Genomic DNA, 16,514 nt, shown 5'->3' on the forward strand with positions numbered 1-16,514 from the left:
AAATGAATGTACAAATGATGTAGCAGCCTAAATTGGTAAATAACACAAGCAAACAAATCAAAAACAATCAAATCCCCGGCAACGGCGCCAAAAACTTGTTAACTCTTTGGCAAGTGTACCAATTCGTTACAAGTAGTAAAAATGGTAGTCCAAGTATCGTTTTCCCAAGGGATTTGTGTTCGTTTGTCTAAGTGTGATTATTTACTAATTTTAGCAATAACGTCAAAGTAAAAGATTGATTTAATTTAAGAACAACATGCAAAATTTATAAACACTAAAGTTATAAAAGGATTTAAGAAACACTTCATCAAGGTTGGATTTCATGAACCATTAACGCAATATTTCCTACACAATTTCTCTATCGTGCTCAAACATCCTCATCATAAGCTTACTAACAACTAATTCCTTAGAAGTAAGTTTCAAGTCAAATATGTCAAAATATTAATTCCTTAACTATTTTAACACATGACTTGCATTAAGATTTAATGTATAGAATGACCTAGAGATTACGTCTATTCCTAGAACCCAATCTCATGGTTGTTCTATCAAAGGTTAAGTTCTAATTCATTTTCCAATAATTAGATACAACCAAATAACAAAGATTTCCATCAAGCACATTTATAATTGAGATAAAACATATGAACACGAAAGAGATTACATTGCATAGGAAAATTACAAAGAGTATAGGTTCATTACATCCAACCCCAATGAAGGAGGAGTTTAATCACTCCTAAGCATCTAGAACAAAGTATGGATGAATTTGATGGAATGGATGAATTGTTGTGAAGTCTCCTTGCCCTAGAATGGCGCTTTTTCGTCTCCTTTCTGGTTCTGTCGCGTTCCCACACTCCAGCACACCGTTTCGTGTAAGTTTTCGAAACTATAACCACTTCAGAAAACCGTCTTCTCGCTGGGCGAGATGACTTACTCGCTGGGCGACCGGTGATCACTCGCTGGGCGAAGGAGAACACTCGCTGGGCGATTGATCCATTTCGCTGGGCGACTGGGTCCTGACAGAATAACTTCACTTCTTCTCCAATCCTTCACTTTCCTATACAATAATCTCAAAAATAACACAAAATATATCTAACCTAAAAGAACCTAAAAACAACCTAAAACTACCCACAAAACACATGATTAAGTACAATTAAGGAGTCCAATAAAATAAGAATAATAAGTATTTTTCATACTTATCACGTTATGACTCTGTGTGTGTGTTCTCAGAAGGGGACAACGACCATTTATTTATAAACTGAATTACTTAAGTTTTAGTATTTCTAATTTGGCCCCTCATCAAATTAGAAATTACTAACTGGTCTCTATACAATATTTATTTTCATGACATATGCCTTTAGCCAAATCTTTAATTTAGTCGTATCACCTTTATTATTTGAATTTATAAATAATGGCCCTAACACATTTAATTATGTGTCATATATATGCATGACCTAAAATTACTAACAATAGTCTCACTCTCGGTCTTGGTCTTGGTCTCAGTCTCTCTCGTTCTTGCTCTCACTTGCTCCCGGTCCAGGTTCCTCTCTCGCGACAATCATTAATAGTTTATTACACTAGTGTAGAATTCCCATTTTACCTCGCCTTATATGCCTCGGTTGGCCAGGAACCGAAGCATATAATGGCACGGTGGCATTTTTGAAATTAGAGCCAAGTTTTAGGCCTCGGTTCTCCAAATACCCGAAGCCAAAGAGGGTATAGGCCCCGGTTCGCTCAAAACCGGTGCCAAAGAGGGGTATAGGCCTCGGACCAGTAGGACCCGAAGCCAAAAAGTGGCTGGAAGTCAGGGTATAAACCTCGGTCCAAGGAGACTCGGTGCCAAAAGGGGGTCAATGGCTTCGGTTCCTCTAACAACCGAAGCCATAGGGTTTATTTAGGGGTCAAAATTCGCGAACCCTTCTTCCTCCCCGCGTCAGCGCCTCTGCAATTCCACTCTCTCTCTCTCTCCGCTGCACCCACTGCCACCACACCCTCCTCCGGCCAGTGCAACCACCACGCGAGCGAGAGCGCCCTCACGACGCTGTTCAAGTCCCAGCAGAGCCACCTCAACTTCTTCTTCGAACACATAGACCACTCCCAAACCCTAGCCTTCACGCGCGCCCTCCTTAACGCCACAGGCACTGTCTTCTTCATTGGTGTCGGCAAGTCCGGATTCGTCGCCCACAAGATCTCGCAGACACTCGTCTCGCTCGGCATGCGCTCCGCCTTTCTGTCGCCGGTCGACGTGCTCCATGGTGACATCGGGATCCTCACCGAACGTGATGTGCTCGTCCTCCTCAGCAAGTCAGGCGCCACCGAGGAGCTCCTCCACCTGGTGCCTTGCGCGAGGGCGAAGGGCGCACTCCTCATCGCGCTCACCTCCGTCGAAGGTAACGCGCTGGCCGCAGCGTGCGACATGGCCGTGCATTTGCCTCTCCAGAGAGAGCTTTGTCCGTTCAACCTTGTGCCGGTCACATCCACCGCTATTCAGATGGTTTTCGGGGACACCGTGGCCATCACGCTCATGGAGGCCAGGAATCTCACCAAGGAGGAGTACGCCGCGAACCATCCAGCCGGCAAGATCGGGAAGAGTCTCATCTTCAAGGTCCTCTTTCTGTTCCCTTGCATGTACATTTGTTTTCCCCTAATTTGTTGTTGTCTGATTGGAATTTGAATTGCGAATTTGAATTGCAGGTGAAGGATGTGATGAGGAATCAGGATGACCTTCCGATTTGCAGAGAATCGGATTTGATTATGGACCAGCTTGTGGAACTGACGAGTAATGGATGCAGATGCCTCACTGTGGGGAAGATGTGCAACAGGTAACAATCATCATCATATCAATACATGCGTACATACTACCTAGAAAGCTCATAATCAGAACAAAATTTCACAGTAAATGTCATTCATTAGAAACAAATAGGTAAAGAGCAATACTCAGATGCTGTGTTTTCTTCCATTCTAAGAGGAAACTCCAATTTTGATCAGAGAATGGTATCAATAATACATATCATTATGCATTCGAGTTATGTTTGATGCTTGGTTGAGGAGAAGAGTATATAACAGTGAGGTTTTTTTGTTGATGTTAGGAATCCAAGAATTATTGGCCCGGAGGCTATGGCGGTGGAGGCGATGAAGAAGATGGAGGCACCTCCGTCGCCTGTTCTGTTTTTACCTGTGATAAACGATGAGAATATTTTAATTGGGATTGTCCCTCGGTTCTCACCAAGACCGAGGCAAAAAACTCACATATGGCCTCGGTTTTAACCATAACCGAGGCATAAAACTGGATCTATGGCTTCGGGTGATAACCAAGGCCAAAAGGTGTACCTTTTGGCCTCGCCCCAATATGCCTCTGTTCCAGACCCGAGGCAAAATGTGGAAAATAACCGGGACAGAAAGTCCTTTCTGCACTGGTGTTAGTGCACACACAGACACACAACCACACACACACAACACACATAGACATACACATACACAAACACACACATGCGCGCGCACACATAGAGTTTAAAGAGTTCCAATGAGATTAAAAGAGTTTCCCAAAAACACATAATAACTAGTAATAAATCAAATCAACACAAGTTTTCCAATCAGAATAAGAAAAAGGTTCGAGCTGTTGCCATATGAGGTTCTCGCGAATTTGATACAAAGTGACTGAGCTTATGGATATCTTAATACTTGCAATCCAGTTGCTAAAGATCAAATGACTCATTTTTTTTTTCCGATTAACCACACAGATCACTGCCAAGCATCACCCTCTTTAGACTTAAATCATCTCTCATATCACGATATATAAAATTACTCTCATGAAAAGTAAAATATCCAGATTTGACGGTGCATTTTTATGATTCATCATTCGTCCCTATGTATATGATATTTTCCTTCCCTCATCTCACATGAAATTTCTTTGAATACTCTTGATTTTCTTTTCCACTCGTTCAGCCATTTTCACTACTAAAAAAAATTCATATTTCATGCCAATTTTGTTTTGAAAAGTTTTTCATAAGAAATACTTGCAAATTTTGTTGTGAAAAAAATTTGCAAGAAATTGTACCAATTTTCTTGTAAAATATTTTGTATAAAACACTTTTCACAATAAATTTTGTAGGAAATATTTGCAAATTTTATAATTTCGTAGGAAATAATTACTCACGAAGAAATTATCTGCCAATTAAAATTCTTAGAAAAAGTGACAGAAAAAAATATTTTCTTGCAAATTTTTTTAAAAAATTTGGAAGAAAAATTTCATGTAATATGAGAGTTTCTAGTTGTGTTTGAAGAACAATAACATCTAGTTTTTATTTGAAAAGTGTATGTACACATTTCAATTTTGTTTTTCAGAAATTACTTTTTATTTTCATCATAATTGGTTCTATATAATTAGACTTTTAAGTATAAGTGCGGAAAACATATTAGTTTTGGAACATGTTTAATTGAAATAACGGGTGGTTAAACAAATTATTCAAATTGTTGATCAAAGTTAGAAAGTAAAGAGTAAAAGTAAAATGTTAGAAGGAATGATGACTTTATTCGCATCAGCTTACACTTCACAACCTTTGTCATACCTATATTTCATCGTATTTCAATTGAATGCTATGATATTTGTGGTTTTTTGGTTTTTACACTTAACACACATTTCAATGCGCACAGAATCTAATCTATAAAACTCTTGTTTCTTGAGTTTAACAGTTCTTTAAAGTTGCTGTTATTTTACGGTTTAAAATTTAAAATATTTGATTGATTTTTTTTTTCAGGAACAATTGAGGAGGTAGTGCAAAAAGTTTAGAATGATATGGGATTATCATGTATCAAACAAAGGAATCACTTACTTCAATGATCCTAGCAATTAAGTTACATAAAACTCAAAAGCACATTAATTGAACCTTATATGTTACGTGATCCATGGTTCCTCCAAATGGGAGTTACACAGAACCCCAAAGCATCAACCTTATTCCGACATAAAACACACATACATATATTACAACAAACATAATATAATGTCATACACATGACATTCATTCATAAATGTGAAGATGTTGATTTCTCGATAAGGAACTTATATAGTTTCAATGAAAGGTCTTCCTACTTTTTCCATAGATTTCCTTTTCAGACGCAATTGCCTCTCTGCATATAATTCCTCAGCCAACCTTAAGAAAACAAACTCTCTCAAAATCAGTATTAATATATAATCAACAAAAAGAAAACATAGTATAAAAGTATTTACAATTCTATAACATGCTTTTTATCAAATAAGTCATGCTACTGATATTAAACATACATAGTAGTAAAAAAAACATCTTGAGAAAGTGATTGTACTAACTTGTCAAGAGCTTGAGCATTTGTTTGGTCAAGTTCATATGGGAGAAATGTATTGACATTCATCCTCTTAACTTTTTGGGGTAACAGGTCATTTCCCACGTTTTCAAGGTTATCCATGTTCGTTTTAGAAGCATTATCTATTCTTTCCATGGATGGATCCAGGTTATACTCCTGCAATTACATAGACATATCATCAATCATTTTAACTCATACATTATTCCTTGTTAAATTCATTTTCTGTTTTGTTTTCTTCAATTATAGGTATATTGAAAAATTTAAGCACAAAAACCTAACTATGTATACCTCAATTCGAAGATAGTTATCTGCAGGTAAGAGGCCAGGGAAGATAGTGGCAAGGTAGTAATGCGTCATGTCTGTCCTGAATATAGCTTCATTAAAGACATCTTGGTGTAAACCTAGCCATAAAGCTTGGCACACAAGATCAAAGATGCCACCTAACTTGTTCTGAGCTTCTGGTATTCCAGTTCCTAATGACAGCAACAGAATTTCCTTTTCCCCATTGTTTTGTATCACTTCACTCACAGCAGCCATGGCCTAAAGTATTCAATCAAACTCTTCACATATTTCTCCATATTTCTTGCAAAAGATTTACTAGGTCTTAACTAGGTTAAAATCTTACGTGCTACTACAATCTGTTTAGGGTAAAAAAACATGAATTTATATATATAATTTGAGTTAGTGATGAATATTTACTGGATTGTTAGCAGCGAGAACACCATCAGCCAAGTAAAATTCAACACCATCGTTCTGAAATTCGTGAGGTGGAAAATAAGTTGGTGCAGCCGAAGTGCCAAGACCTATATCTGAGAGTTTCGCATTCAAGTAACTTTCTGTCTTCAGCTGCATCATCCAAACCACAATGTTAAATTTTATAGCATTTTTTCATGCAAACATGCATGTACACGATTTTTATATAGCATGCTAACCTTGTAGTTGGAGAATATAACTGGTTTGGCTTTCTTCTCGTCAACAGTTGGTATTACCACGTTCGTCAACGTTTGATCGAGTCGTGTATCTTTCAATATCTGACGAGTTATATTTCCTAAGGCCGTTCCATCATACTTGGGACATTGGTCGATAATACTGCATGGTTGTTATGACTTTGGCAAGTGTACCAAGTCGCGCAAGTAGTAACCGGTAAGACCGGGATATCGTTTCCCAAGAGACTCGTGTATACTAAATATTTGCGTAATTAGTGACTAATTTAGACTAATGAATAAATTCATAATTTGGGGTTTTTGTATGAAATTAAATTAAATGTTGCATAAACAAGTAAAGTTGAACTTGGATATTTGAAGACTCTAGAAAATGGTAAAGACTAGAAATGCAATGGATTGATATTGTTGGAGTTAGACTTCACCTACTTCACTCTCATGTATATTAAGCAATAAAACTCTTCTCCATTAATTACTAATGTCAACCCACAATTTTACTCAAACTCTAATCCCTTAGTTGAATGAGCCTAGGTTTCCTTATTTAGAGTCAATTCCTTGAATCCCTAAATAAACAAACCCGCTTTACAAATTAGGGTTTAAGACAACTAATGGTTCAAGTTCCATTCCTAAATACAAGTTCCATTAGGTATCTTGTTCCAATTCAAGGTTTCAAGAGATATTTTCCAATACCTAATAACCCAAAAATCATGCAATGAATGGGTAAAACAAAGCAAGCATTAAATGCATAAACAAAGATACTAGAAATCAATGGAAGAAGCATATATAGATTCAAACCATTCGAAAATACATGAAAGTTCAGTGGCTACATCTAACCCCAACAAAAATGGGTTTAGCTCTCCATTGTCATGGAGAGCTCAAGCTTACAAAATGGAAATGGAAGAGGGAGGAGACACAAAGAGGAAGATGGGGCTGTTCCCACAAGCCCTAGCAGACCTCCAAGCTCTCCAAATCGCGTTGCTCGAGCTCCAAAATGTCCAAGATCCTGGTTCCTTCGCGAAAACAGAAGAAAAAGGGGTCACTTGACACATCAGCGAACAAGGGCGCCTGGCGGAAGGATCTCACCGCCAGGCGCAAGCCACCAAACAGGGGGCAATTCTTCCCGCTACCGCCCGGCGGTGACTGAGTGCCGCCAGGCGGTACTGACAGTAGCGCCTGTCTGGCGCTTGGCTGGCGCGTGGCTGGCGGTCTGTTCCGCCTGGCGCTGGCTTCGCGTCGCCAGGCGCTTCCTGTTGACAATTTTCTTCTCTCTTTGCTATTCCGGGTCACTCATTAGTCTGGATTCTTGGAACAAAGCTTCCCATCTACAAAAAGACACAAAAATGGGGATTAGTGGACTAATTAGATCAATGTAACCCACAATGTATTTATTTGCAAAAGTAAGGTAAAATTGAGGATTAAGTAGGTTAAAAGCTTTGGAAGAGATGATTTTGCTAATGAAATATAGCTTGGATAATGGTAAAAATTAACATTATCAACTCCCCCAAACTTAAAACCTTGCTTGTCCTCAAGCAAAAAGGTAACTTGGCCTAGATGAACAACACAATTGCAATGATCTAGCAAATCAATAAAACAAATGTCAATTATGCTTGCTCTTATCTGAAAGATTGTGTAGCACATATGTTTCATTAGCAAGGCAAACTAAGGTTATGGTGTTCACAAAACAAAAATATCACAAGTGCATACAAGAGTTTATAAGGGATCAACAATCATGGCAAAATGTTTCCTTGATCAATAGGAACCACTTCTCACAAGAACAAGTTTTTCACTCAAGCCCACTAGTGTATGGATATAAACAACATTCTCTCTACCATCACAATGTCACACAATTTAACTTTGCTTTTTGTTCAAAATGTCTAAGACTTTCACAAGCATGCTATCATCACAAGGTCTTTTATGGCTTGTATCGTGGCTAGGCTAAGAAAGAAATTTGGTTTTTCAGGATAGCAAAAGTACTTTGAGCTAAGAGAGCAACTAATCAAATCATGACAGTATTTTCTCCCTTCTCTATTGAACCAATGAAACCAATTCCCAACTTGCTTGCACCAATTTTTTTTTTTTTTTTTTTTTTTTTTTTTTTTTGAATTGAACCAAAAACTTTACAAATTTTCCCATGCTCCTTTGTATTAGTAATAATTCCCCCAAACTTGAACCATACTCATGACTAACAATCATTTGCTCTCTCAAGCTCAAAGTAAGGTAGTCAAAATCTTCACTATGCTCAAGGTTCAAAGAATGGCACATATTATCTTTAAGGCTCAAAGAAGACTCAAAGGATTTGCACAAGAAATTAACTTAAAGAGGATTGGCTCAATTATGTAACAAGAAAAAGAAAGATGGCCTTGATCACCTGTAGCATGCAAGTAAATGAATAACAAATGAACTCAAGCAAAGTCAATTATGAGTCCACAGTGATAGCATTCACACAATTCAACTCTGGGGCACAACCTCTCACAGGGTATTTGGGTTCCAAAATTGTCAACATATGCCAAAATCATTGGTCACAATTAAACTCAAGCATCACAATATCAAAATGAGAACAACCACAAGCTCAAGCTCACAAGCCAATTCAACATCATTTCATAACAAGCACAAAAGATGATCATGAAAAGTACTAATTCAACGCAAAAGATTAGTTCACCACAACCAAGTCACAAGGTACTATCAAAAGAAAGTTAAGACTGAAAACTAAAAGCATAAAATAAATCAGGACTATAAACGAAACAAGTCTTGCAAAAAATATGAATCACTCTCTCCAAATGCTCAGGCGTCATCCTCGCCCTCTTCGTCTAGCTCCTCCTCGTCATCATCACCAGCAGCTGAGGCTCCACCTCCCCCAGTAGTAGTGGCCTGGGCCCCAGGCCAAGCAACAGTGGCAGCAAATTCCTCAGCTGATGGGGTGTGCAACTCAGGAAATCAATTCCAGCTGAAAGTTGTTGACCTCCCCGGGCTTAAGAATCACTTTCCTCTCTGCCACCAACTTTCGTTGCATGACCACTTGGAAGCGGTCCTCATTATCCTTTGTGAGAAAGTGATGAGAGTAAATTCTCTCCTTTCACTTCTGCCCTTTCGAAGGGTTCCCCGCGGAGGTCTTCATTCTTTTGGGATTTGAGGAGGATGCCATCTGCAAAATAAACATTGGTACAAAGAGGCAATTTAGAGTTAGCATTGAAGTGAGAGATTCAATCAAAAGGAGAGTTAATTGCATCTAAAGACTAAATTAGAACAACAAAATGTCAAGCCATTCATATGCAAAAACTCTTGTAGCATTGGTGCCTCACAACCCAAGCTACAATCACAAGAAAAGCAAAGAAAGAGGCAAAAACAGGGGCCACCGCCTGGCCCCTCCAAAACGTGCGCCAGGCGCCAGCTCGAACCAGCGAGCTCTGTAGGGCGCCACCGCCTGGCGGTAAAACAGGCCAAAAAGGCCACCGCCAGGCGGTACACAACAGGGCAGCCATGGAAATCAGTGAATGGTTACAGAACAGCAGAAAAACAACATCTCAATGGCAGCCCACACCACAAATATGAGTTTTTAAACACAAATAGCAACAGAAACAACATGTATATGAAAGCAAAGTAAACCCTAAGCTAGTGAATCAACAATGGAGTAACAAAACAAGATGCTAGAACGAAAATAGTACAAGAAGGAAGTTTACTTGAGTTGAATGCAAAAGAGAATGTTGCAAGAAGAGAGATTGGGGAGTCTGTGAGAGTGGGTTGGTGCGTGGAGAGGTTGAGTGGTGGAAGCAGCTGCAATGGCACTTCGCCTGGCGAGCGTGTGGCGGCAGTGTGAGTGAGTGTGAGATTAGGGCGCGAGAGTGGGGTTTGAAGTTAGGGGATTTGTGAATTTAAGAGAGGATTGGGGTTTGGTAAGTGTGAGAGTGGGGAAGACAACGGCGCCAGGCGAGAGAGAACTTAGGGTAAGTGAATGGGCCAGGTCGAAAACACACTTAAAAAGGTCCAGTAGTGCTGACGCAGAGGTACCGCCTGGCGGTAGGTCACGAGCCGCCAGGCGGTATACCAGTAAAATGCCTCTGGGCCTCTTTTTCTGGTATGGCGCCAGGCGGGAGCTAGGGAGCCGCCAGGCGACTGGATCCTGGAATGCTTCCAGTGGCTTATTTGACAGATGGCGCCTGGCGGGAGGGAATGCACCGCCAGGCGGTTAAGCTGCAGTGGTGGAATTTTGTGTTTTTGGCTTATGTATGGGTTGGTTTTGACTCTATTGTACTCCACCCAACGTTTCACTCTTGCAAGCATCTATTTCAAGCTTTTCCAACTTTAAATTAAGCATTCACACTCAAGCAAAACATTCAATTCACATAAGCACATGCACACTCAACTTAAAACACAAATTCACTACACAAGCTATGCTACTACTACTCTCACAAACAACCAATTTTAAACTACCACATTCTATGATGCACAAAGGCTAAACTCAATTCAAAATGCAACAACAAGCACATGCTATCCCATCCTATAATTAACTATGCATGACAACACTCCAAGTTAAGCTACCACAAGTTCACAAATGCAAATTTAACACAAAGTTCAATATCTCAACAACAAAACAATCATACTAACACAATTCACACATGCATACAAACATCATACTGAATTAAAAATGAAAATTAAAAGCTAAAATGAGTTTAGAGCACTGGGTTGCCTCCCAGGAAGCGCTTGTTTAACGTCACGAGCCTGACGGATAAGGCGCTTAAGCTTGGTTGTTGCTTTTGGTGTGCTCCTTCCCAACCTCACACCTATACAACTTCAATTGATCACTAGTCACCAATTTAGTCCTTCTAGAATAAGGAGCTTCAATTTCAATTCTTCCATCAACTTTGATGTCTTTAATAACCCATAGCCTTGCCCAATTTGACTTGAATCTTCTAGGAGAAATCTTCAAACTTTCCTTTCTCATCACAATTGGTTGGCCGGGTCTAAGCTCATTAGTCCTCATCAAAGAATGGTGGTGAACTAGAGCATCTTTCTCTTCCCTCTCTTCATTCACCTTCGCAGAGAAGCAATTGGAGCAGTTTTCAAGCAACTTTGAAGCTTGCCAAGGTCTACTAGTCACAGATAAGACCTCATTTACACTTTTAAGACTAGTTTGTTCATCAGTTGGTTCTTGCACAGCTTCAAGAACATTGAACGTCACCTCCTCATCTTGGTCTTTCAATTTTAGCGTTCCATCATCCACATTGATAACAACCTTGGCTGTCTTCATGAATGGCCTCCCAAGAATGAGTGGTACCCCTTCATCTTTCTCCATCTCCATCACCACAAAATCAACTGGGAATTTAAGATTATCAATTTGCACCACCACATCTTCCACCACACCATAGGGGTATTTGACGGAGCTGTCTGCTAGCTGCAAGGTCATCCTTGTTGGCTTGGCTTCGAGACCACCAATCTTTTTAAGCATAGATAGGGGCATAAGATTAATGCTAGCCCCTAAGTCAACAAGAGCTTTCCCCATATCTTGATTTCCAATGGTGCAGGGGATGGTGAAGCTACCCGGATCCTTGAATTTTGGAGGAAGATTTTTCTGAATTATGGCACTACAATTCCCTTGCACTTCAATAGTTTCCTCTTCTATGTACTTCTTCTTTTTGCCAAGGAATTCCTTCATGAATTTTGCATAAGAAGGTATTTGTTGCAGTGCTTCAGAAAAGGGAATCTTGATCTCAAGTTGCTTGAATATGTCTTTGAAGCGAGCTAATTGTCTCTCTTTATCTTTTCTTGAAGGATTTTTAGGATAGGGAAGGGGTTTCACAACAACCTTCTCTTTTTGTCTTTTCTCTTTATCATTCTCTTCACTTTTATTCTTTTCTTCTTCTACAACAATTTCTTCATCCACTTCTTCCTCTTGAATCTTTTCTTCATTCTTTCTCTTTTCTCTAGCCTCCACCTTTTCTTTAGAACCTAGTCCAACCTCCTTTCCGCTTCTAGTGAAGATGGCCTTACATTGTTCTTTGGGGTTGGCTTCAGTGTTGGCGGAAAAAGAACTTCCTCGTTGATCAGCCAATTGCTTGGCTAATTGCCCCACTTGCACCTCCAAGTTTTTTATTGATGCATCAGTGTTCTTTTGATTTTGAATTGACATTTGCAAGAACTGTTGCATCATGTCCTCAAGCTTTGAGGTTCTGTCAGTCAAAGAGGGGTTGGTAAGTTTGTTGATGTGGGGGCCTATTGGAAGGTCCTGCTTGGCTCATGTTTTGGTGAGGTCTCCATCCTTGGTTATAGTTCCCTGGTCGGCCTTGATTGCCCATATAACTAACTTCCTCTTGAGATGTGCTTGGCATAGCACATTGCCCATTAGTATGGTTTCCTCCACATAACTCACAACTTTGCACTTGTTGGAGTTGAGCTACAGAGGCATTTTGAAGCTCTTGAGGAAGTTGTGACAATTTCTTCATCAGGGTCTCCAGCTGCTGAGTCATAATCTTGTTTTGAGCCAATAGAGCATCTTGAGATTGAAGCTCTAGAATACCCTTCTTTTGAGAATGGGCTCTCTCAGTGTAAGCTTCATTATCATTGGCGGCCATATTCTCTATTAACTCATAAGCTTCCTCTGGCGTCTTCCACTTGATACTCCCACCGGCAGAGGCATCTAACATCAACTTTGATTGGGATTTAAGTCCTGCCAAGAAAAGAGTGAGCTGTGTAGGTTGATCAAACCCATGAATGGGAGTCTTCCTCAGCAGTCCCTTGAATCTATCCCATGCTTGGCCCAAGGACTCATCCATATCTTGTTGAAATGCCGAGATTTCCTGCTTTCCCTTATTAACCTTGGACTGGGGAAAATATTTGCTCAAGAACTTTGCAACCACATCATCCCAGTTAGTGAGGCTATTTTCAGGAAAGGAATTCAACCAGGCTTTTGCAGGTCCTGCTAGTGAGAACGGGAAGAGACTCAGGCGTATGGCTTCATCAGGAACTTGATGGATCTTCACAGTATTGCATATCTCCAAGAATGTGGCCAGATGAGTGTAGGGATTCTCATGAGACAGGCCATTGAACTGATTACTCTGCACCAAATGAATAAGAGCTGGCTTCATCTCCATGTTGGTGGCATTGACGGTTGGCCTAGCAATACTGTTGAAGTTTATATGGCCTGTGAACGCTGCATAATCTTCCAAAGTGCGTCTTTCACGACCCCTACCATCACCATGAGGATTGTCTGCCATTCCTTCTTCTGGCAAATAAGCAGGATTCCGAGAAGTAGATGGAAGAGTGTCTGAAGTAGAAGAGTGATGGGCAACTTGTTGTGCTTGAGCTCGTCTTCTCCTTGTGGCACTATTGTTTCTGCGGGCAGTTTTCTCTATCTCAGGATCAACAAGGAGTGGTTCTGAAGATGCAGTCCTCCTTGTACGGATCCTACCCTGCATAGACTATAGAACAACAACAAAAGCAAGCTCGAACTACACGTTAGCCCAAAATTAATGTGCGTATAAAAGTAAACAAAAACAGTAAATATGCACAAAAGAATTTAAGTCTAAATAAATCAAAAATCACACAAAAGTCTAGTATTAGACACGGGTCCCCGGCAGCGGCGCCAAAAACTTGTTATGACTTTGGCAAGTGTACCAAGTCGCGCAAGTAGTAACCGGTAAGACCGGGATATCGTTTCCCAAGAGACTCGTGTATACTAAATATTTGCGTAATTAGTGACTAATTTAGACTAATGAATAAATTCATAATTTGGGGTTTTTGTATGAAATTAAATTAAATGTTGCATAAACAAGTAAAGTTGAACTTGGATATTTGAAGACTCTAGAAAATGGTAAAGACTAGAAATGCAATGGATTGATATTGTTGGAGTTAGACTTCACCTACTTCACTCTCATGTATATTAAGCAATAAAACTCTTCTCCATTAATTACTAATGTCAACCCACAATTTTACTCAAACTCTAATCCCTTAGTTGAATGAGCCTAGGTTTCCTTATTTAGAGTCAATTCCTTGAATCCCTAAATAAACAAACCCGCTTTACAAATTAGGGTTTAAGACAACTAATGGTTCAAGTTCCATTCCTAAATACAAGTTCCATTAGGTATCTTGTTCCAATTCAAGGTTTCAAGAGATATTTTCCAATACCTAATAACCCAAAAATCATGCAATGAATGGGTAAAACAAAGCAAGCATTAAATGCATAAACAAAGATACTAGAAATCAATGGAAGAAGCATATATAGATTCAAACCATTCGAAAATACATGAAAGTTCAGTGGCTACATCTAACCCCAACAAAAATGGGTTTAGCTCTCCATTGTCATGGAGAGCTCAAGCTTACAAAATGGAAATGGAAGAGGGAGGAGACACAAAGAGGAAGATGGGGCTGTTCCCACAAGCCCTAGCAGACCTCCAAGCTCTCCAAATCGCGTTGCTCGAGCTCCAAAATGTCCAAGATCCTGGTTCCTTCGCGAAAACAGAAGAAAAAGGGGTCACTTGACACATCAGCGAACAAGGGCGCCTGGCGGAAGGATCTCACCGCCAGGCGCAAGCCACCAAACAGGGGGCAATTCTTCCCGCTACCGCCCGGCGGTGACTGAGTGCCGCCAGGCGGTACTGACAGTAGCGCCTGTCTGGCGCTTGGCTGGCGCGTGGCTGGCGGTCTGTTCCGCCTGGCGCTGGCTTCGCGTCGCCAGGCGCTTCCTGTTGACAATTTTCTTCTCTCTTTGCTATTCCGGGTCACTCATTAGTCTGGATTCTTGGAACAAAGCTTCCCATCTACAAAAAGACACAAAAATGGGGATTAGTGGACTAATTAGATCAATGTAACCCACAATGTATTTATTTGCAAAAGTAAGGTAAAATTGAGGATTAAGTAGGTTAAAAGCTTTGGAAGAGATGATTTTGCTAATGAAATATAGCTTGGATAATGGTAAAAATTAACATTATCAATGGTTTTGCATCACAAGAACCCAAGCCTTTCAGCAAACTTACTAAGACAAAGGTAATATCAAAACCATTTTTATTAAATTTTACCCAGTTACATTTACTTCTAAAGTTTAGAAACTTAATTATGGTTGGTGATATAACATGTCTCAAATAGTTGTTATGACTATGTTACTTACCTAGGTTTAAATATATCAGGGCCATATCTCTTGTAGAACTCTACGATTTGTGATGGAGTAAAGAGAGGACGATTGGAATCAGATGCGTTTGGAGCTGATAACATAAGAGTCATGAGTCCACCAGTGCTTGTTCCTGATATCACATCGAAATAATCTGCTAACGATGAGTTTGAATCCTTTTCCTGCAAAAAAAACACAATCTCAATGTTACAATTAATGTATACAGTACGGTTTTTAATCCTACAATACACGAGTTTGTGGGATAACTGCTTAAAAATTTGAAACCCACACGCAGTGATAATATAGTAGAAATTGGACCTTAAGTTTAGAGTCCAAGTGAATAAGAACAGTGGCAGGAATAATTCCTCTGATGCCACCACCATCAATGCTGAGAATGGAAACATGCTCTCCATAGCTTGGAGGTGGCAATGGTGTATTCAATCCACCCATGATGCGGCTTAAAAACACCAAACCAAACAAGAGGAATGAAGACATTATATCAAAGTGTTCAAGACAGAAGAATAGAAGAAGGGTGTGAAATGGAGAATGAAATGAACGACTTGAGGATTCCTCTCTATTGTGGAGGCTATTTATAGACTTTTTTTTCCACCATGCAAGTAGAAAAATTAGAGAAATGGTCTCAAATTTCAATATTCTAATGTTATATATCGTGGGTAATTTACTACGACCACTTAAGAAGTATAATTATATAAGGTATGACTTTTAAAATAATTTTGGGATAAATGTTTATTGGAACCGTATCAAATCATACTCTTTAATTTACTCGACTTCAGTCCAGACCGACCTGGCTCGACTTTAGTTCGGGCCATCTTGGCTCGATCTTCAATCCGAATTGACTCCACTCGCTCATCAGCTTGAGCCGACTCGACTCAATCTTCGACACAGACTAACTCGGTTCGACCTTCGGTCTAGGCCGACTCTACTCGACCTTTGATTCAGCTTGACTCGGTTTGACTTTTAGTTATCGGGCCAAATCGGCTCGACCTTCGACCTAGGCTGACTTAGCTCGACTTCAGTCCAAATCAACTTAGCTCAACTTCAGCTCGGACCACCCCAGGTCAACCTTCGGCCAAGACCACTGGCTCTGTTAGGAATCCAAGTGTGATTCTAAGTCCCACATTGGC

General features: G+C 40.0%; 1 protein-coding gene and 1 pseudogene across 1 annotated transcript; one reads left to right on the forward strand and one right to left on the reverse strand.

The window, feature by feature from the left end:
• Nucleotides 1-803: 803 nt before the first annotated feature.
• LOC114166905 (probable arabinose 5-phosphate isomerase) lies at nucleotides 804-3,261 on the forward strand. The gene is made up of 4 exons (XM_028051781.1): nucleotides 804-828; nucleotides 1,893-2,599; nucleotides 2,689-2,816; nucleotides 3,084-3,261. The coding sequence occupies exons 1-4, from the start codon at nucleotides 804-806 to the stop codon at nucleotides 3,259-3,261; spliced, it is 1,038 nt and encodes a 345-aa protein (XP_027907582.1).
• Nucleotides 3,262-4,881: 1,620 nt separating this feature from the next.
• On the reverse strand, nucleotides 4,882-15,864 carry LOC114166906 (annotated as a pseudogene).
• Between the last annotated feature and the right edge of the window lie 650 nt (nucleotides 15,865-16,514).

This window comes from Vigna unguiculata, chromosome 10, assembly GCF_004118075.2.
Source record: "Vigna unguiculata cultivar IT97K-499-35 chromosome 10, ASM411807v1, whole genome shotgun sequence".
NCBI classification, from domain to species: Eukaryota; Viridiplantae; Streptophyta; class Magnoliopsida; order Fabales; family Fabaceae; genus Vigna; species Vigna unguiculata.

What these genes read in the sequence shown, in the direction of transcription:
- LOC114166905 (XM_028051781.1), top strand. Translation starts at nt 804, where the DNA reads ATGGCGCTTTTTCGTCTCCTTTCTG. An exon ending in GGAAGAGTCTCATCTTCAAG is followed by an intron (nt 2,600 to 2,688) that starts GTCCTCTTTCTG and finishes TTTGAATTGCAG; the next exon opens with GTGAAGGATGTGATGAGGAA. An exon ending in GTGGGGAAGATGTGCAACAG is followed by an intron (nt 2,817 to 3,083) that starts GTAACAATCATC and finishes TGTTGATGTTAG; the next exon opens with GAATCCAAGAATTATTGGCC.